This window comes from Primulina eburnea, chromosome 14 (assembly GCF_022965805.1).
Source record: "Primulina eburnea isolate SZY01 chromosome 14, ASM2296580v1, whole genome shotgun sequence".
In the NCBI taxonomy this organism is placed as follows: domain Eukaryota; kingdom Viridiplantae; phylum Streptophyta; class Magnoliopsida; order Lamiales; family Gesneriaceae; genus Primulina; species Primulina eburnea.
Window position 1 is genome coordinate 22,030,871 of NC_133114.1, and position 22,277 is coordinate 22,053,147.

Sequence of the window (22,277 nt, forward strand, 5' to 3'; positions counted from 1 at the left end):
CTGGTCAGCCCGATTAGCCATATTATCAAAATGAAATGATCAGTATGAGTTACGAATATAAGACAAAGAACTACAAATCATCTTCATAAGTTAAAATTTGAATCGGAGTTTAAGAAGCTGATAAACCAAGATGGAATTGCTGGTTCTGCACATGATGAAATCAACGAGGCTCAACCTAGTTGATGGAGCAACCTAACTGATGAGCCTAATTGATATCCAACCTTAAAATAGTCAAGCTCGGGAAAGTATCCACCAAGGCGGAAATGACCGTTTTAATGTCATAAACTGTCCAAAATCTTCCCAAACGGTTATATACTTGTGTCTAACATATATGACTCTCGGGGGCTATATATACAATATCTTGAAGATAAAATACAAGTTTTTGAAGAAGATTCAAAAGCATATACATCCTACATAAGAAATTATCTAGAAAGATAGCAAACACAATCTGTAAGGATATATTTGAGAGATAAAAACACGGTAATCGATTAAATTCTCACACACATAATTATTCACACATATAGAAGAGAACTGATATTCAATGTTTATATTTGTGATAGTCTTTACACAAAGACATTAAATATTGTGTTTGTAATCTTGGCATAAAGGCGTTAAATATTGTGCAGATTGTGAGGTTGCGACATAAATTCGAGTGTGCCGGCAGTTTCAATTATGTAATTGATACGGGTCATATATACGTGTTTTAATTGTTTTTTTAGATTTTGCATGAGTTTATGTGTGTCGATTCTTTGTTTCATTCATTTGAGAATTGTTTTAAGATGATGGTTACTCTTAATGGTTGGTGGTGGTGTTCTAGGTGAAAAAGATGGATTTTGCATGAAGCTGAAGAAGTTGGATGCAAAATTCAGCATAGTAGAGCTCGGGACATCGCAAAAAAATCGCGAGACCGAAGTCGAGTATCTCGAGGATGAAAACCCCTAGCTCATGAACTTGAAAATTTAGCTCAAAGAAGCTTCATTCTTATGTCCTAAATAATCCAAAAATGTAGCCAAAGGATGAACAAAGATATTGGACAAATTTAATGTGCAAGAAATAGCCTTTGGGTTAAAAAGTGACTCTTGGTTGTGAATGAAATTTTGACTACTTTGGCGCAAACCACCTCTTGTAGTGCCACAATTCAGCCTATAAATACATGCAAGCCCTTTCACAAATACTTGCACCAAAAATCCTCCTAAAATACCCTTAAAATTTCGGCCACTTCAAGCAAAGAAGAGAGGCTATATTCAGCCATTGCAAAGCTGTCCAAGTGCACCCCAAATCGTGACCAGGTTCTACCCAAATCGTGACCGAGGTGCTTCCCAAGTTTTCCCGAAAGGCTGCTTGTGTTCGGCCCAATTATTCCCATGTTCGGCTAAAGTTCGCCCAAAATTCAAGCAAGTTCGAACCACACTAGTTCGATCATATAGCTGCCGTATTCCTGAGTTCCAGCAAGGATCGTGAAACATATATCAACATTCTAAGGTGTTGCTCTACCTGAAAATCACGTTAGAGTGCTACCCAAACACTTGTTCAGTTCTGTTCGAAATTTTCACAGGATTCATCGAATTTATGATCAATTTTATACCGCATGTTCAAAACAAATGTAAAGGGGCTATATATATTTTAAAAGATTATGTATGTGTTAAAATTTGATCGTATAATGTATGTTTTTTTTAATCTTTTTCTTCACACTTGCATCTTTTGCTAAGTCATGTTCCTATCAGATTCGATCCTTCTGTTTCGTTTCAGTTTGATCTGTTCGATCCGTTTGTTTCATCCCAATGGAATAAGTTTGTTTGATATGATTTGAATGATGGCGCATCGAGAAAGATTATGAGGGAAAAGTCCCTAGAGGGACTGTTTATGGGGGAAGGCTCTAGAGGGAGCCCGGATGCGGGAAAAGGCACCAGAGAGAGCCCATTTACAGGAGAAGGCCCCAGAGGGAGCCCAAGATCAAGGACAACTCATGGTCATTATTAGAAGATCTGTGATCAGTATGTGATTCTAATTTGATAAGATTTTACTATGTTAAGATTCTGTTATATTTGATATGATATGATCGTCTGATATAATTTCTGAACTTTGTATGTACAGTTTCCGTATTTTTCTTTAAAAAAATGATCACTTTAAGATATGCATATGTATAACGGGTTATTCTGGAATTCGATCGGCCCCCACTTGCTTAGTGTTTTCCAAAATGCTCACTCCCTTGTGTCCCTTCCCAGATAATAATGAAGAACAGGTGGAAAAGACATAACAAAATCAATTGTGGGGCTGGTGAAGAAATCCAGAGTTATGATGACCAAGTCCCTGATTTCATGAATATAATTTATTCGCTTTTGCATTTTGTACTTTTCTTTGTAAGAACAGCTTCCACAATATTTGTGTTTCACATATATAAAGATAATGTTCTTGTAAGGTCCAAAATGTGATAACGTTGTTCCGTCCCTCCGGTGTTCATCTCTCGTATCGTTTGTGTGAATTTTTGATCATTTAGATGCAAAGGCACTCCCTACGCCCTCGTTTTCTCATCATTCACATCATATTATGTATTTTTATATGATCTTGCATATCATATGATAGATCTACTGATTAATCAGATTTTGATTGAATATGCATGGAAAAATCTCGTTTTCTTCTTGTGCTTCGCACGTTTTTGCATGGTTTTAAGGGGTTGTCAGGTTCTCACAGTTAGAGTCTCGATTCACAGCAGGTTTGAAGATGTTTAAGTGCTAGAAAGAGATCTGGAATCGGTGTTGTAGGGAGGGCTAATCGGATCACTCATTTGAGAAGCTTTGTGCTTCGTTTGGATAGGTTGAAGGGGCAGCTGTGCATGGGCTCATTCCAGGAGTTGGTTCAGGTCCTGATGGGTCTGAGTGAGGCCTATGTTGTCTATGGGTTGCTGGTCGCAAGTGCTATGGTCGTGGTCTGGAGGCTAGGTGTCGCGAGTAAGAGGTTGGGCCGTGTGCATGTGTTGCTACAATTCTACGTGCTTGGCTCTTTTTAGGTGGTCCAGGAAGGTGCTCATGGGTTTTTTCTAGGTCCTAGGTTGGGTGGTTACGGCTGGTCTTGATGGCTTGGGGCTAGGGCCGATGGTTAAAGCCTAAGGGTTCAAGTTAGGGCTTTGGTTTTTGTGCATAAATTTCAGCGGGTTAGGTCGAGGTTTCAATGGTCCTAAATGGTTTGAATGATGTTTTATAAGGCCTGGTTATGCATTTTTAAGATATGGTTTAAGTTTGGGAAAGTTTATGTTTCGGGTTGATTCTGATTAAAACCGAGACTTCGGTCCAAGTTTTAAACAAATTATGAAACTTACTTGGTGGGCTTTTACATCTAAGAATTATTAAAGTGTTGTGTTATGATAAGTTTGGGTGAATTCGGGTCGAAGTTCTAAGGTCCAGGGGTAAAATATTCAAGTTAGGTTTCAGGAGTAAAATGATCATTTTACAGCTGAACTATGTTAGCGGTCCTGACAGTGTTCTGATAACTGAAAGTTTATGTTTAAAAATGTTTATTTCAGATGAATATGGATTTTTATGTAAGATGTTAATGAATATATTGCATGCTTGGTTTCAAGAAAATATTATATGCATGAATTTTTGTAAGTGATGTATATGATAAAATATTTTGAAGGAGGTGATTTGATTGTGGCTCATATGAATACAAATATGAAATGATACGATGACATGTAAGGCCACTGTTCAATTGACGGGTAAGAGTGTCATTGATGTCTCAGCCGCTTGGTACCATGGTAATACGTAAAATTGATCAATCGACAAACAACTTATACAAAAGTCACAATTAAGGATCTGAATTTATCTATGGGATCATGAAAGTTGTGTTATTACAGTACTTTTCACTGTTGCATGTTATGCATATGTATATTTTGTTATCGTGGTTAAGATGTGTTGAGTCTTTAGACTCACTAGTGTGTTTGATGCCGGTGAGCATGAGCTTCCGGTAGAGGTTTTGTGAATATGTGTGCTTCTTGTTGTTCAGTTGAGGTATACTACAGTCTGATATTCTTTTTGAAAGCATGGTCTCTGATGAAATGGTGTCTGAAATCAATGTGCTTAATTCTAGAATGAAGAACTGGGTTTTATGTAATTGCAATGGAGCTGGTGTTGTCGCAGAAGATTGGTGACTCTTCATCTAGTTCTCCATAATCTTTCAGTTGCTGCTGAATCCAGAGCAGTTGGGCATAACAACTTTCAACAGCTAAATATTCAGCTTCAGTTGTGTAAGTAACTATGGATGTTTGTTTTTTTCTGAACCATGAAATCAGTCTGTCTCCTAGAAACTGACATGATCGACTTGTACTTTTGCGATCAAGCTTACATCTAGCATAGTCTGCATTTGAATATCTAACTAAGTTGACATATGAGTCATTAGCACACCATAAGCCCACATTTTGTATGCCTTTTAGATATTTCAATATACGTTTGGCAGCTAGGAAATGCGATTGTTTAAGATTAGCCTGAAATCTAGCATATAAATATACAACAAACATAATATTAGGATGACTAGCAGTTAGGTACAATAGAGAGCCTATTAAACCTCTGTATAGTGTCATCTCAACTTATATCCTCTCTTCATATTTATCTAATTTAATTGATGATCTCATGCGATTGGATGTAGCTGAACATTTTTCCATGCCAAATTTCTAGAGCAATTCCTTTGTATATTTGGTTTGACTAATAAAGATACTAGTTTCCAGTTGCCTTCACTTGCAAGACTAAGAAGAATGTCAGTTCACCCATCATGCTCATCTCGAATTTCTCCTGCATCAACTTAGCAAACTTATCACATAATTTGGGGTTAGTTGACCCAAATATGATGTCGTCAACTTTTATTTGGACAATTAATGAATTATCTTTCTTTGTGAATTTGAACAGTGTTTTGTAAACTGTTCCCACCATGAACTTGTGATCGGCCAATAATTTTGATAAGGTCTCATATCAAGCTCGAGAAGGTTGTTTCAGACCATATAATGCTTATTGAGACCATATTCTTTATTTTGAGTGTAACACACGACGTTAACTATTTCTGCCCAAAATCTTTGAGATATACCTCAATCAGCTAGCATTATTCTTGCTGCCTCCTTAAGAGTTCAATTTTTTCGTTCAACTACACCATTTTTTTGTGGTGTTCTTGCAACAGAAACCCCATGCTTGATCTTGAGTTTTCAAGATTTTGAGATAAAGTCTGATTGACAAATTCAGTTCAACGATCGGATCTTATTCTGTCATTCTCGACTGATTTTTCATTTAAAAGTCTCTTAAAAAGTTTGAACAGTTTAAATGCAGTTTGATCCTTTTATTTTAGAAAGATGACCCAAGTAAACCTTGAGAAATCATCAACAATCACGAGAGTGTATTTCATTCCCCCTTAGCTCATTACCGGTATTGGACCAAATAAATCCATATGCATTAGTTCTAAGAATCGGTTGAATATTTACTACCCTTGTATTTAAAAGAATATCTATTTTGTTTTCTGAACTGACAAACTGAAAAATTTTGTCTTTTGAAAAATCACCTTTGGGCAAGCCAGTTACCAGCTCGTGTTTGCTCAGTTTTGTAACGGCTTTGAAATTTAGATGGTTTAATCTCTTGTGTCATAGCCAATTCTGAGATTTATTAGAGGCTACTAAGCAAACTTGTTTATCGGATGGATTGCTCCAACTTACTTTGTATGTGTTTCCATATTTGTTTCCTGGTAAGATTAATTCGCCAGTTTCATTTCCAACTTAACATGCATGCTTACTGAATTCTACTGAATAACCATTATCACATAATTGAATTATGCTAATTAAATTGTATTTTAAGTTATAAACAAGTAATACTTCATTGATGGTTATGTTACCATGGATAAGCTTATCATTACCCACGGTTTTACTTTGAAATGCATCACAAAAGCTGATCTTAGAACTAGAATATTTGATCAGTTGTGATATCAGTTCATCATTTCCAATCATATGTATTGAACATCCACTGTCCAAGTACGATCAGTTTTCTTGTAGCCTACAATCACAAATGATAAATAAATTTGCTACCCAAATCTATTTGGGTCCAGAATTAATTAGTCCTTTAGGAACCCAGATTTGGATCAGTCGAACTAATCTACTAGTTTATGTATTCCAAACAACATTTCCTAATTGGTGTGTGTTTTATGAATGCGGTGGGAATGATACAACATGTGTTTGAGATCTTTTAATCTTATTGCTCATTTGGTATCGCTTCTAAACATGCTTGCTATTATAATAATTGTAATAATAGATTTTGGCTGATCTTCTTTATCATATCTGGACCTTTTGGATGACCAGTTATTTGATTCGACTGTACTTCTGGGACTATACTCAATTCCATGTCACCTTGCCTTGTTCATATTTTCAACTGATTTTTCAGTTGATTTTTCTTCTTTATTGTTAATCTCCGGATTTTTATGTACCATAACTGATTCGACAAAGTGAATATATTTTCCTTTGACTGTTTTCATTTTTGGCATTGTACCGGTAGTTGAAGGTTCATCTTGGCTAACAAAGCCCAGACCAGTTTTATCTTCAACTGATTTTTGCAAACCCTGTATTTCAGCCAGTGTGACTGATGACCTGTTCGAAGCCTGAATTATTTCAGTCAGTTTAGATTTTTCAACTCTTAGCTGCTGAATTAATAGACTGTTTTCTTCCTTTTTAGATTTTAGTTCAACAATCTCCTTTTTTTATGTTTAAGCTTTCAACTGATTTAATACTTTCAGTTGTATCATTTGAGGAATCATCTTGCTTTACTTTAGCTTCCTCAAAGAAGATAGCTAGTTTGCGGTACTCATGTATCACTTCATGAAGTGCAGAGATAAGCTCTTCTTTGGTAAAGTCAGTGGAGCTGAAATCGAATACCTGATCACTGCAGGATTCCAGCTCAGCCTGATTAGCCATGAGGCACTTTACCTCTTCTTCATCGCTCGAACTACTATAACCTTCAGTTTTAGATGCTTCACTATCTGAGTCAGCCAACTTCGACTTGTTTTCTTCCGTTACCAGAGCTTCATGCTTCTTTCTGGATTACTTCTTTTCATCCTGGAACCTTCTTCTGTGCTCAAATAGCTTTTTACCCTTTTCAACTGATCTTCTACTGTCTTTTTTAGGCTTTGGACAATTAGCAATGAAGTGACTGGTTTTTCCACAGTTGAAACATGCATTTGGTTCCTTCTTAGGTTCACTCCTTTGATAGTTTCTTTGATACGGGCCTTGGTTCTGTCTTATGAACTTTCCAAATTTTCTCACAAACAGTGACATGGCATCATTGTTTAATTGTTATGCTGACTTCTCAGTTTAAACTGATGGTTCCAGTTTCATTGCACTTAAAGCAGTTGTAACTGATGTAATGATTGATTCGCCTTCTCTGGTTTGCATTTCAAATTTGTAGGATTTTCTGTCTGCTAATAGATCGTGCAGTTCCACCTTGTTCAAGTCCTTAGACTCCCTCATTGCCATGGTCTTTACATCTCATTCCTTGAGAAGTCATTCCTTGAGAAGACTTCACACCACTTTTAGAGAAATCTCTTTATTTGAGTGCAATTTTTCAAGTGCATTCAACACATTTATTATGCTGCTGACTCTTTCATCAAAGTCAATCATAGATTCTCCAGCTTTCATTTTTATGTTATCAAAATTCTGAAAAGCAACAGACAGCTTGTTCTCTTTTGTTTGTTCGTTTCCTTCACATAGTTGGATCAACCTTTCTCTAATTTCTTTGGCTGTTTTGCACATCTTGATCTTGCTGAAGGTGTTCTTGTCTAGAGTCTTGTACAGAATTTCTTTGCTACATTATCTAGGTTGGCTTTTCTTTCGTCTTCAGAAGTTCATTCATCTCGTGGCTTCTCTATCCGGTGCGGTGCTCCATCAGTTAGGGCAACAACTTTCATGATTTTCATTGGTCCGTCTGTGATGACATACCACATATCATCATCCTGAACAGCTAGATGAGCATACATTCTTATCTTCCAATCATTTAATTCTTCTCTAGAAAACATAAGAATTTTATTGAAGGAATACATGGTGTTTCGTATCAGTTTTGAGCATGAAAATATTCAAAACAAGATTAACCGATCTGATACCACTTGTTAGGATTGATTTGAGTTGGTAAAGTGTTTAGAAAAGGGGTTGAATAAACACTTTAGCTTTTAAAATTCTTTTGTAAAAGTATGAATCAGTTCTGTGAGGAACTGATACGAGAATATTGTGTGTCGATATAAATCAGTCAACTTAAACATCTGCGGAAAAGACTGAATATATAGATTGAATACTTTAAATGGATAAAGCTAATAACTGAAATGAACATGAGAATTTTTCTGGATGTTCGGAGACTTGAAGTGCTCATATGACACCCCTTCTGTGACGAGGATATGATTTCACTAAAAGACTTTGATGTATTACAACAGTTCGTAATAATCACTTCAATTGGTCTTACAAACTACTAAACTGAAACTCTTAATATAACACTTCTTATACAGTTTGTAAAATTGAAAAATGCTCTAATTCTTAGCCTGGATGTTACTGATAAATACAATGAATGTAGAGCTTGAATATGAGTTCAGAAATCTTGAGAATATAGTGTATTGCAACTGACTGATTTGATCACTTGAATATTCACTTTTTAAAAACTCGACCAACACTTTCTTTCAACAGATTCGTTTACTATTTATAGTCTTTGATCTCAACGGTCCTATTAAATACATTTAATGCTCATTTAGTGACAGATATCCATTGATTCATCGTGTAGTAGCTTTATCTGACAGTATTACAAGATTTTCAGACTGCCTTTTCTGATACATTTATTCTGCTTTGGTACGACCTGTCAGACTATTCTGCTAATCATTTAACTGATGTAGACGCCTACTGATGAAAGATCAACTGATCGGCTGATCAGTTCAGTTGGCTATATCAGTTGTAACCGATTTCCTATCAGTTACGAAAAATTCAGTTGATAATATTTTTCAGTTCAAAGAGAAGTCTTCAGTCGCGTCTATTCAATCATCTGGATTCTTCAGTTTCTTTAAAATTAATTTGTCAAACTCCGAAATCTATAATATTCCAATACTATCAAATGAGGGTGGGAGCAAAAATTTTACTACATCAGTAGACAGCTCGCTTGTTGTGACCATGTGTAGTTCAGCAACTTTTCGACGAGCCCAATCATTTTTGCACATGCTAATGCATCGTTGCTGTAACGCCCCGAAAATTTTAAGGTCCACGTAAACCACATGCATGCAATTATTAAACTCTCTTGTATTTTGATTAAATGTTTTAATTGCATTGATTAATTATGTTGTGCATAATTGCATGTTTAAAATATATTTTTCTACATTGTTGCATTAAAATGTATTTTTAAAAGGTTATTCGAGTTGCGACCGAGGAACGGAGACCGAGGGCTGAATAATAGAAAATGATTTTTATTAAATAATTATTTTTAATTATTTAAAATATGGTTGATGGTTTTTCATATTTTTGAAAATAAGGAGTTTTGAGATAATTTTATACGCCGGGACGTAAATCTTATCTGTGTTGGTTTTTCAACAAAAATACGAACTTGTTGGCAACCCGGCTATTAAATTCACAAATTTATTTAAACAAAACTATTATCATATTTTAATTAAATCCTAATTAAACACTAATGGGTCTAATTATATGCTTAATGGGCTTAAGCCTAATTAGTGATTAATTAGCTATTATTTAAAGTTAAACTCCACCCCATAATCCCTAGAAACACACGCCCACCTCCCCCAATATTACAATCAAAACTCTCCCCTTCCCCACAAACCACACCACACGTAAGTTTGCTAGGGAAGGCACTAAAAGATTGAGGAAAATTCAGCAAGCCTCTCCGCCGTCGTCCCTCGAATCGCCGCAACGTTTTCGTGCGTATTATACGCAAAGGCACGCCATAATTCTTTCTTTTCTCATCAATCACACCCTATTATGTATTTAATTATGATTGGCATGAAAATCAAGTATCTCTTTTGTTATTTTCGTTTTTATGCATATACATGGGTTTAAAGCATGTTTGTGTGATCCAAAACTTGTGATAACTTTGCACAAAGGGGCTGCCATGATAGGGGCATCACAAGGGACGTTTTCCAGAAGATTTAGGGACCCATAGATGAAGGTTTAAGGGATGGACAGTAGGGTGAAGGAGTTTGAACGAAAACTGCATATTATGGGGGGTTGCGCATGGTTATGGTGACAGGTTGCAAGGCTGGGCTCTTTTGGGACGTGGGGCCTTGTCCAGATGCTTGCTGAGGAGTCGGTCTAAGTCCTAGGAGGGTCTACCAGGTCCTGGACCAAGCGGTTAGGGGCTGGAACCGAAATAGGAGGAGTTAGAGTCCTATTAGGACTAGAACACCCATGCAGAAAAACCAGCAGCTGTAGGGGTGGGTTCCATGGATTTTGTGGGCTTGAATTGAGTTCAATAAGGCTTAGTTATGTGTTAGGAAGCTTTGGTTAAAGTTTGGTAAGGTTTGGAAAATTTTCGAGTCCATACGAGTCAAAACCGGGAAGTACGTTTAAGTTTAAAAACGAATCGTAAAAGTCTAGTTTTAAGTTCTATAAAATTATGAAAATTTAGGTTTAAACTTAAATAATTATTATAAGTCTAAGTTTTTAATTTGGGAATTTTATATGAAAGTTTGGTTTAATTCGGGATTAAAACGCATTAATACGTCGCATTTAAAGATAAATTTAAAAGTCATCGAATTATGCTAAATAAAATTGTGTAAAAAATTCATGTAGGCTTAAATAATTATTTGGGACATGTTAGAGTCAATGAAATTAATAATAAGTCAAAAACGTGAAATTTTACGTCCAGGGGTAAAACGATCTTTTTACACCTAAAAATTAGTAAACGTCATGGCAGTGCCCGAAATGCTGTTTTACGTGCTAATATGAATATTTTCAATGTTTATGGGGTTTTATATGATTATTTTAAATGTTGATGAAATTTTATATATTTAGGGATTTTTATGACGAAAGATTTATTTCAAATGTTTATGATTTAAAATGTTAAAATGTTATTTTAAATGTTCGTGGTTATTTATATGTTAAAATGTTATTTTTAAACGTTTATGAATTTTATGGTTTAATTATGGACATTTAAAAGATATGTTACATGCTTTGTTTAAAAAAAACGTTATATGCATGTTTAATTTTTTTAAAGTGATGAGAATATGAAACGTTGAAGGAAGTGAAGTAATTGTGACTAATACGTTGATATGTTGGAAATTTCGTGAGGGTTATGGTCCCAGTGGGAGCCCGACGATCGTGTTTCCTTGGATACGGATATGCAGATGTATACGATGATATGTTAATACGTAAGGCCAAGGCCCAGTTGACGGGTGAGAGTGTCGCTGGTGTCCCCGCCGCCCAGTACTGTGGTTACATGTAGATGGATCCATCGCCCAACACGTAGATGTAGACGTAGATGAACACGAAAGTCACAATTAACGATCTGAATTCAACGAAAGTAAAAAAGAATACGTATATGTTGATGATAACATGAATATGAATATGTTGAGGATGATATGATTAAGTTTTTTATGCATCATGAAAATATTTACGAAAATAATTATGTTTATGCATCTTCATGAAAATGATATTTTAAGTATAAGTATTTTCACTGTTATATGTTAACTGTATTATGTATTACTCGTTATCAAGAATACGACGTGTTGAGTCTTTAGACTCACTAGGTGTGATTGATGCAGGTGATATTGATTATGAATATGATAATGGAGGTCTTGATGGTTGACTTGACTAGACTGAAGGTGCACATAACCCGATGATCGACGCTAGTTTTCCGCACTCGTTATTATTTATGATTTTAAGTAATGTTAAAGATATTTTTACGTCTTTTATTTATGTTATGAGAGATTTTTGAGAGGTTATAGTATGGACTATACTTTTCAAATAATGTTTTTAGGTTTGGTAAAACGATTTACGATTTCATGTTTGACGATTTTATGCTTTAAAATATTTTCCTTTGGATTTTTAAATGACAGTTGGATGTTTATTTTTAAATGATGTAAAAAATATTTTATTGTTCGGCCGATGCTAAGTGAGGTTTAAAAAAAAAATCTAGCACGTTTTAAGAAAACGAATAAGCAGACGTTTCAGTTTCCTCATCTCGCATACGTGTAGTATTGAGCTCCTTGACAGCTTCATACCTCAAGGGAAGTGTTTGTGCACCATACAACTCTTGCAAGTGCATGTAAATATTAGCATCACTTACAACTTTCTCAAGACGCCTCTGGAATTTATATGACATAGAAGCTAACATTTAACACTTTGCTTCATGTCATGGTCTCGCTATTAATCAAGTTTCGCTAGTTCCTTAGCACTAACATCTTTAACTGCCAATGTCGAGAAAGCCTTAGTAAGTGTATATCTTATTTTATCCGCATTCAGAACAATATTTATGTTTCTTAGTCAATCTTGATAGTTAAGTTCGGCTAGCTTTTTTGATCGAGAATAACAGAAAGTGGATTATGTGACGACATCGCGAATATACTAAAATAGAAATAGATTAAATGTTAGTGACTCTATAGAGATAAAATATGGTATTTAATTTTATGAATTCTCTCTCATTATTTTGATATTTTCACCACCTTATGATGAAAATGAGAAATCATATTTTACTATTGAGTATGGGGGGCTCAATTAGCAAACCATGATCCTGAATAATATCAGTCAATCATAATTTCCAAAGTGTAGTCCAATTGCAACACATGCAACCCCGATGTGATTTGCCTCACGTTTGATAAGGACCTAATAATATGAGACGAAATCATGGAAGTTCTACCAAATTCACATCACGCATGTAGTGTAAGTCATAGCTTTTAGCGTTTAGGCCTCCACAATAATATAATTCAAACACTGACTGCAGGTAACGTTTACCATGAACCATCGTTGATGGACGACAAGAAAATTTAAACTCGTTATAATATTCCTGTTAATGGTTTGATATAGATTTTGAATTTCATCCGAAATGAGAGATTTTTTAATTTTGAAATTTATATAACATTTTTTAAATTTTAAAAATTTTGTCATGCTTGTCTGTATGTTTGACGGATTCATGCAACTTTTGTTATTATAATAATAACAATAACGCATACTCATTATTTATCATATATCACATACAACATAAATATTAAATTAAGGATGACTGATCACCGAGAGCAATTTGATCCATGTGATTCATACACGGATCTAAGTCCAAAAACCTAGTACATACAGAGATACAAATGTAGTATTACATAAGTTTTCAATATTTTTTATGCTTTCGATCTTCAAAACTCTTGATGATCAGGGACCACTAACTTTCAGCCTTGATCTTCCACTCATTCTCATAATTTATATTAAATTAGATTGGGAAACAATTTTATGGGGTATGAACGGCCATAAAATTAGACATACTTTAATAATGATCAAATAATTAAAAAACACAAAACAGTAAAATATACTAACTATGTATAGAATATTTGTAATGACTCTTGATCATATTCTTAATATATAATAGGCAAAAATTTGTGTGAGACGGTCTCACGGGTCTTATTTGTGAGACGGATCTCTTATTTGGGTCACACATACAAAAGTATCACTTTTTATGCTAAGAGTATTACTTTTTATTGTGAATATGGGTATGGTTGACCCGTCTCACGGATTAAGATCCGTGAGACGGTCTCACATGAGACTCACTCTATATAATATTACATATTATCATCAAATCTGGTATCTTGTAAGATATCATTAACTGTCATTATTAAAAATAAATTAACAAATTATTTTATCAATAATTTAATTTATTGTAAAACACATTTTATTATAAATAATTATAATAACATTCTAATTATTTATTATATAAGAAAAATATCAATATTTTACTAAAATTTAATTGAGTAGGTCTGTTTTGAGACGGTCTCATGAATCTTTATCTGTGAGACATGTCAACCTTATAGATATTCACAATAAAAAAGTAATACTCTTAGCAGAAAAATAATTTTTTTTAATGGATGACTCAAATAAGATATATGTTTCACAAAATACTATCCGTGAGACCATGAATTTAATTTAAGTAAATTAGTTAAATTTTTACAAAATTCAATATAACCCAAAAATCGTTTAAAAATAACAAAAATGCCATCGGGCCAAAACAATTTTTGATCCCGTGGGCTGGGATGTCCAAAACATTTTCAGGCTAAGGCTGCCCACGAGCCGTAGGCTGTCCAAACTTTTGGGGCAGCAGCTTCACTGACAGGAGGAATGAAAATTATGAATCTGAAACAGGGAATTGGCAATCTAAGATGGAGTTGCCTATTTAAGTCGATTAGCCACGAAAAATCAGGGAATTTGGTGAAGATAATACAAAATTTGTTTTGTGGAAATATATACAGAAACTGGAAAGAGTAATGTTGGGGGGGCTCTTCTGCTATGAAAGGGGTTTTTCCCAGTGATTCTTGAGTTCATCCCAAGAAATCCAATTCTTGATCTGAAGATGGTACATCCCAATAAGCAGAAAGTTCATGGGAGGAATTCACCTCACCGAATTACTGAGGAGTAGGTCTATTGTGAGACGGTCTCACGAATCTTTATATGTGAGATGGGTCAACCCTACCAATATTCACAATAAAAAATAATACTTTTAGCATAAAAAGTAATATTTTTCATGGATAACCCAAATAAGATATATGTCTCACAAAATAGGACAAGTGAGACCTTCTCATACAAATTTCTGTTATTATTGAGATGGTATTTAACTTGGGAAGATGGGGACTTTACGGTAACTTATTAGTACATGATACTGACATGGCATCCCACCTCCAAATTTATCAGGCAAAAACACGAGTAATCTGGGGCCAGCTGATGGTTGAATGGAGCATACAAACGGTGGATTACACAGTACTTGTGTATTCTGTTAAATGAATAATCCAAGGAATTTTTTGCCCGAAAAAGTCGAATGTTTTAGATAAAAGACTTTCTCTAGTTAAATACAGAAGAATTACATTACAACACTCGGAACGTAAGCATAGTTGTTGGACTCATAATGGGGTCTCGATGAAGAGATGTCACAAGATCCTATTGGAACATGTAAAGGAAAAGATTACATCGTACGTTAACTATAACACGAGGTTCTTTCATGCATTATCTTTTTGTATCTAGGAGATTGAGACGAGAATCGTAGGTGAAACCGAAATTGACTTCATACATCGATAATTAAAATAGTTTAATTAATCGATGGGAGAACCTGGCATGTGCTCAAGAAAGAGCAAAAAGAGTTTTGACTTTAAAATCAGGTAGAGTTGTGATCTCGCGACTAACCTATACCTAAACTATCGGGGTTACACAAATATTGATTATGATCCATTGGACGTGATAGTTAAAGTCATGAATAAGTTGAATTCAACGATCTGGAACTTACCATGATTAAGTTTCCGCTATTATATTAGTGATTATAAGCTAATTTTGAGTTGACGTGAAAATCAAGTGAAGTTTCTATTTTTTGGATAGTTTCTATTTCGGTGACGTCTCGAAAATTTAAATAGTGATATGTGCATTGTTATAACGTTCGTCGTGCCGGTAATGAAAATAATTTTGATTTATTTTTCTAGATTATAATTTAAATATTTTCTGAGAATAATTTAACCATCTATTTTGGTGCAATATTCAATTGTATATATTAATTTATTGATATTTTTTAAGTATTTGTTTGAACCAAAATAAATAAAATAAATTATTCCCAAGACTTGTTGAACAAATCATTCATTGAGAAATATGAGATATTTTACGTCTTGTATCTAGAAAATATTAAGTATCTTTTTTAATGGAACTCTAATTAAAGAAGATTTTTATTTTGGTCTAATTAGGTACTTTAATTATACAATACCTAATTGAAGAATTTTTCCAAGCGGCTCTTTTCTTGATCTTCAAACGACCTATACATAATAAATCTCTCCATCCCCTTTTTGAGATAATGAATATGTTATATACTGTTTGAATAAATCAAATAAGGCAAATTTTTTTGTGAAATATCAATAACGGGTCGTATTTTATTAGACGGATCTCTTATTTGGGTCATCCATGAAAAAGTATTATTTTTTATGCTAAGAGTATTACTTTTTATTGTGAACAAGATTCGTGAGAGCGTCTCACAAGAGATCTATTCATCAAACAGATATCTAATGTCATCTATTTTGAGGTAGATCCATTCGGTTGATAGACCAGATATATTGGATGTTTGTAGCAGCAGCAAAGTCTACAATTGCAAGTAGATTAATACAAGTCGGTCTAGAGTCTAGGCCGACCGTGAGATATGATTTCTTCTCATGCATTTAATTTATTTATGAATATTTTTGCATGAATAGACAGAACATCGATTGTTTCCAGGATCGAAAAATTTTAAATTCTGTCATATTCTTGTTCCAGTCTTAAAAAATACTGATGGACAAAAAAGACATCAAATTTAAATATATTTTATTTACATAAAAAAAAAGATGTAAAAGAAAATTTTACCCATCAATAAACCAATTATTGCTAAGAAAAATAACAAATTGTGTCAACCCAACAAGAGAAGTCCATATATACCATTCGATATAAAGCAAAAATAGGGGGCCCTAAGTACGCTGTCGATACCATAATTGCTCATGTCAACCAAAATAATAGCAACAAATCTGTGAGAATATTATATTCCATATTGACACAGTTCACATGAAATGCAAGCCACAAGGATTTTCCACTACGTGAATGATGTAACCTCTAATTGATTGAAACCCTAAACTCCATTCATAAATTAATTAATGGAAATGACAAATAGAAAAACCAAACATAAAAATCCATTCACCTGCTGGTTATGTCAATATTAGGTGGAAGCTTTAAGTTGTAAACTTGCTTCATTTTTTTTTATCCTTTTGGCAACTATATCATGCTCTTGTTAGAATGAAAAGAAAAGACATTTATAACTTCTTCGAAATTAAAAGTTTATGTTGAATACGATATAAGTACGCGCGGGACAATATTATTTAGGATCAAAATAACAAGAAATGTGGTGGTCTAGAGAGAAGGTGGCTAGGGTTTTCATTAAAGTGTTTGCGGAAATTAAATGAGTCGTGTTTGTTAGGTATAAAGTCATCACATTAGGAATTAAGAAATTATGATAATAGTAAAGTAAGTGATGTAAATTAAAAGACGTACACAATAATTGTTTATGGGTAAAATCCTTCTACGTCTCTTCTTCTTCAAAAAATCGTGGAAGGTATCAGTAGACAACATACAACAAATATGGATGAATTACATCTAAGAAGCTCAATGAACGTCTAGATCACACAACATGAAGGTTTGCATGGAGCAAGCACAGGTGCAACGTTCAGATCACGTAGCATGATGGTTTATTAGTGAGCAGATCTTAGTACAAAGTACATTTTACAAAGAACTGACTTTTAATTATATAAAAACATTCACTCTCAAAATATTCTATGTGTTTGAGTGAATTCTCGGAGCGTCATATCGTGGATTGAGAGCATGGTTTAAATGGATAGATCCTAGAATCTTGTGTGAATCCTGATCGAAGTACTTGAACAACTTTTAAATGTTGAGTCTCTTCAAGCTCGTTCGGATATGATGATCTCCTCTGATTTGACCTGATCTTTGATGCTTCTGTTCTGATTGTCTGCCTTTCGATCCGCTGAATACTAAGGCACTGATCTTGTTCTCTTGTCTGATTCTTGACCAGGCTTTGATCTTGATTGAGGTACAATGTTGTACATGTTAGTTCAGAAATGCTTTAAATATTGTCAGTATCAAAAACTGATTTGATCTTACAATATTTGAATTGGACTTGAATTATGTTTATCTTATGTATAATAAAGGCTCGGTATTCATCTCCATAGATAGATAATACACAACATATATGTGACATACAACGCACAGTAACTAACTAACTTCTCTCATTCTCTCTGTACAATTCGCTCTTTTTGGAGCATCACTGACGAGAGGTATAGTTTGCTACATATGATAGTATAAACATGTGATATATAATATAATGATAAATAAGATGTAGGATATTATATTTAATGTTTGGTATGATTTTAATAAGAGCGATTAAATTCATATATTAGATTGTAATGACAAAATTAACCTTATCATAATAAATTTTATAATTTCGAAGTTGTTACTTGAGTTTATATTTCTTATCTGTTCATGCTCCGACAGTGCTTGCATGGTTTATTTATTTTTATCTAATTTTATATATTATATAATGTGTTAATTGAACACTTGATTTTGTGAGTTAAGTCAAATATCAATTTTTAAGGTTAATAAGGTTAATCGAGTGATATTAATAATTTTATTGAGATTTATAAAAACCATTTATATAATTATCTCGAGTTCATTTATATAATTAATATATAAAATTAAATAAAAATATTTATTTGATTTTAATTTCTACCTACTAGGAGAGATTTATAATAATCATTTGTATAATTATCATCTAGTGAAACTAATTTAGAACTTGATCATATGTAGGGTTTATGATTTTTATATATTGAAGGTCATTAAGTCATTTATGGTGTTTTTTATCATTAAATTAAAATGATCACATCTCATAAAAAAGATATTTTATCTTTGTATAAAATTATTTATCACGAGCCCATAATATTATCATGGGCTTTTTAAAAAGATACCAAACATGGGATAAGGAAGATTATTTATCAATCTCTCTTATCCAGTGTACCAAACTATACCTAAAGGTATAAGGTGTGCATTTTGATTGATCTTTTAGCAGAGTCGTACCTGTGTCTAATGGAGCCTGAAGCGAAAATTTAAAATGAGTTCTCTTTTTATTATAAAAAAGCTAAAATTCAGTTAACAAATAACTAATACAATAAATAATACATAAATACACAAAAAATAATATATTAAATAAAAAACAAGTCAATAAATATTGAAATATTTACATAAAAAATAATCGTCTAGCTAGTTTATAAGAAAAAAATATATTAAATTTGTATAATCCAGTTTTCGGATTATATCTTTATCAATCAACAACATAGCTAGCTCATTTAGTCTATTTTGTGACATTATTTCGAAGATAAGTGTTTATTAATTTAATCTTCGATAAGCTTTTATTAGGATGGTTAACAAAATCTTATAGGCAATATAAGCATTTTAGAATAAATCATTCAGTTTTATCAAAAATTGTTGAAACTCTATACAATACTTCATCAAGTTAGTTAAAGATTAAATTGTTAATTTTTCTAAACTCAACAAATGCCCCAAAGTCTCTTGATATTATTTTAATTTTTCAACCTGAATTTAAAGAAAAGACCGAGTTTGATCAATTATAAACAAAAAATATTGAAATTATTCTTCTTTTTATTTAATATTGGGCAAAAAAAACTTATTTCAGTAGATAATCAATTCAAAATATATATGCTGGACTTCCTAAAAGACCGGGCCTTGAGGCGGTAGCCTCCTCGGAAAGGTCCGGCCCTGTCTCATTTAGTAATCTACCGAATATCAAATAAATTCACGAGATTGAGGAGACTTGTAAATGTCCTGCAAAATATAGGAAAATCAAACTTCCACTCCAAATAGTCATATTGAAAACTTGATTTGAGTTCAATTTTACATTTTATTTTCCAATAATATATGTACATGTGTAGAGATATCTGTGTGTGTCTATATATACATATCTGTATATATATGTAGCTAGCTATTTTCAGATGGAAACTTATTATATCGAGCTCAATTAACTGTTAATATAGGAAAATATTTCGACCCCGATGTAGGCTACAAGAAAAGAAAATGGGTAGTTTTTGACTCTAATATTTTGCATGGAGTTCGAAAGTTCATATATTTGAGGCTTTACAGATGCAAAGGTACAAACCACAAAAGGTTATAGACAAAACTTGAAAAAGAAAAAGTGCACATGCATGCTTGTAGCAGAAATGAGAACTCTGTTGCTTTGGAAAGAATGCAGACAAAAACGATTGAATCAATCAATACAAGGGTAAATGTTGCACAAACAATGAATCAGATGCGTGATGTCTCGCGAAACTCAAGATCACGGTGATGATATCGCGAACTTATATGCATGGCTGCAAGCATTTGATATGATCCCCTATTAAGTACAACAAGATACTGATCATAATTATTGGATGAACACAAATTGACAGTCTAAATCCATTGAACATGCAACTGATGTTGTTACTTACATCACCAAATGTCACACCTCTGGACAAAAAAATGAGACTCTCAACAATTGAAATCGTCCGAAAAAATATACAGCGTCGTATTTTATTTAGTCCACGGTTAATTTTCCCGTTTCTATTTAATACTCTAGCAGCTACCTTGTTAAAGATAGTCACCGGCTACTCTTGTAGTAAGAATCAAAAATGAAGGTAAACTAATTTAATGAAACCAAATCTTGTTTTGCGAATTTATCCTCTTCTGTGTTATTTGCAGCTACTAGGTTGGATGCATCGGAAGTTCCGGCAGAACAGCAGCGAAACAGCGAAGGACTTTTCTATTGGTGGGTGATTAGTATAAGCATTCGAGCATCTCGTTTTTATTCCAAGCAACCGACATAGTCTTGATTTTTCAATCCATGAATATTGATAGTGATCCGACCATTGTTCATGAAAATTCTGAAATGCATTAAGGATTGCATTGCAGGGCTTATAGGACAGCCATCGCTAGAAGACCTACAATGCTACCAGAAAGGAAACTACTACAGCAAGTCCTTGGGCAAAGCCCAAAGAGAGAACTACCTCAGAAGCTCATTTACCAGCCTAGAGGCTGCAAGGGTGGAAGAAGAGGACCTTGAAGACGAACCATCAGCTGCTCTCACCGAGCTTTTCCATGGATTCCTTGCTATTGGTACTCTTGGAACCGAACAATTCCCCACCGACCCTGCAACACCAACATTTTCGATATCTGTGGATCACATAGCAGAGAAAGAAACTGAAGTCACTGAAAATGAGCTGAAGCTAATCAATGATGAGTTGGAGAAGGTACTGGGAGGCAGAGATTCGAGTTGTAACGTCTCATCTGGAAGAAACAGCCATGTCAGTGTCGGAAGGATAAGTCATTGTAGTGCTACTACACTCAGCGGCAAGCCATTGGAAAACACAGAGACATCGGGAAATGGAGGAATAATATGTCCACTGCAAAGCTATCTTTTCGGATCAGCAATTGGACTAGCAGATGCAGCACCACCTGTGAGGAAAGAACACAGGACGTCTCTTGGGGAGCTTTTTCAGAAGTCTAAAATAGTAGAGGACAACTCTGGAACTAAATCAGACAGGAGCGAAAAGCGATTGGACAAGGAAACTGATAAATCAGCTGTGTATCTCATGAAGAAAATACTGAAGAAAAGAATGCTTCATGCATCCTCCAGGAGCAACACACCCTCCTCTGGAGGAGCAGTGGATACTGCAACAGCTGACAAGAAACTGCATAAGGTATGTTTCATCAACCTTAAACACGATAGCGTCTTGAACAAATTATGACAGAAAAGTTAATTTTCTATCAATGTTTCCAGATCCTACATATATTCAACAGAAAAGTCCATCCTGAAAGCTCAACACACCGGTCTCATAAAGCCACCAAAAATGAGTTAAAGGCCAATAACCCCAATTTGGCTACAATATCTGATAGTGGAGGTCTGGTGCCTGCTGCAGAAGACACCAGAATGTATCCTCAACGAGCCATATCGAAGGAAAGCACTTGGAACCTCAAGAGCCAGGCTACGCAGAACAACGACGACATTATTGGGAACGAGCTTTGGGTCAAAACCGACGCCGATTGTAAGTAATTCTACCCGCATCATACAGAAACGAGTATCCTACTCTGCTATTTATTCTTCTACTGACGATCATTATCATAGGCCCTTAAGCAAAGCCGAAAAATCACGCCCTCGTCATTTTCTACTTATTTGATTTTGCTTGGCCTTGTAGATTTGGTGTTGGAGCTCTAAGATTCAAACAGATGCAAGAACCTGCTCATACTTATGCCGAAATATTATAATATTGCATATATTTGCATTGTAAAATTTCCCATGAAGATTGGGATATTGGAGTGGTTATATATTTTATAATATCAAGTTTGCAAGATTGAATAATAAAGGAGGAGCACTGCCTCGGATTGGCTGTTGTATGACTTGAGTTTTATGTACGACTTCTCTATGAGCATCGTGAAGTATTTCAGTATACTGTGTAAACCAATTACAAGTTCTTAT

At 34.2% G+C, this 22,277-nt stretch overlaps 1 protein-coding gene across 2 annotated transcripts; it reads left to right on the forward strand.

The window, feature by feature from the left end:
- The first annotated feature begins 30 nt into the window (after nucleotides 1–30).
- LOC140812779 (protein LAZY 1-like) lies at nucleotides 31–22,248 on the forward strand. 2 transcript variants are annotated; one of them, XM_073171135.1, is made up of 5 exons: nucleotides 31–34; nucleotides 20,502–20,570; nucleotides 20,714–21,501; nucleotides 21,582–21,846; nucleotides 21,997–22,248. In XM_073171135.1, exons 1-5 carry the CDS (start codon nucleotides 31–33, stop codon nucleotides 22,014–22,016), a joined length of 1,146 nt encoding a protein of 381 aa, XP_073027236.1. In that variant the 3' UTR covers nucleotides 22,017–22,248. The 2 variants fall into 2 exon arrangements, with proteins under 2 accessions (XP_073027236.1, XP_073027235.1); XM_073171134.1 differs by lacking the exon at nucleotides 31–34 and adding an exon at nucleotides 20,361–20,439 and having other exon boundaries at nucleotides 20,504–20,570.
- The last annotated feature ends 29 nt before the right edge of the window (nucleotides 22,249–22,277 follow it).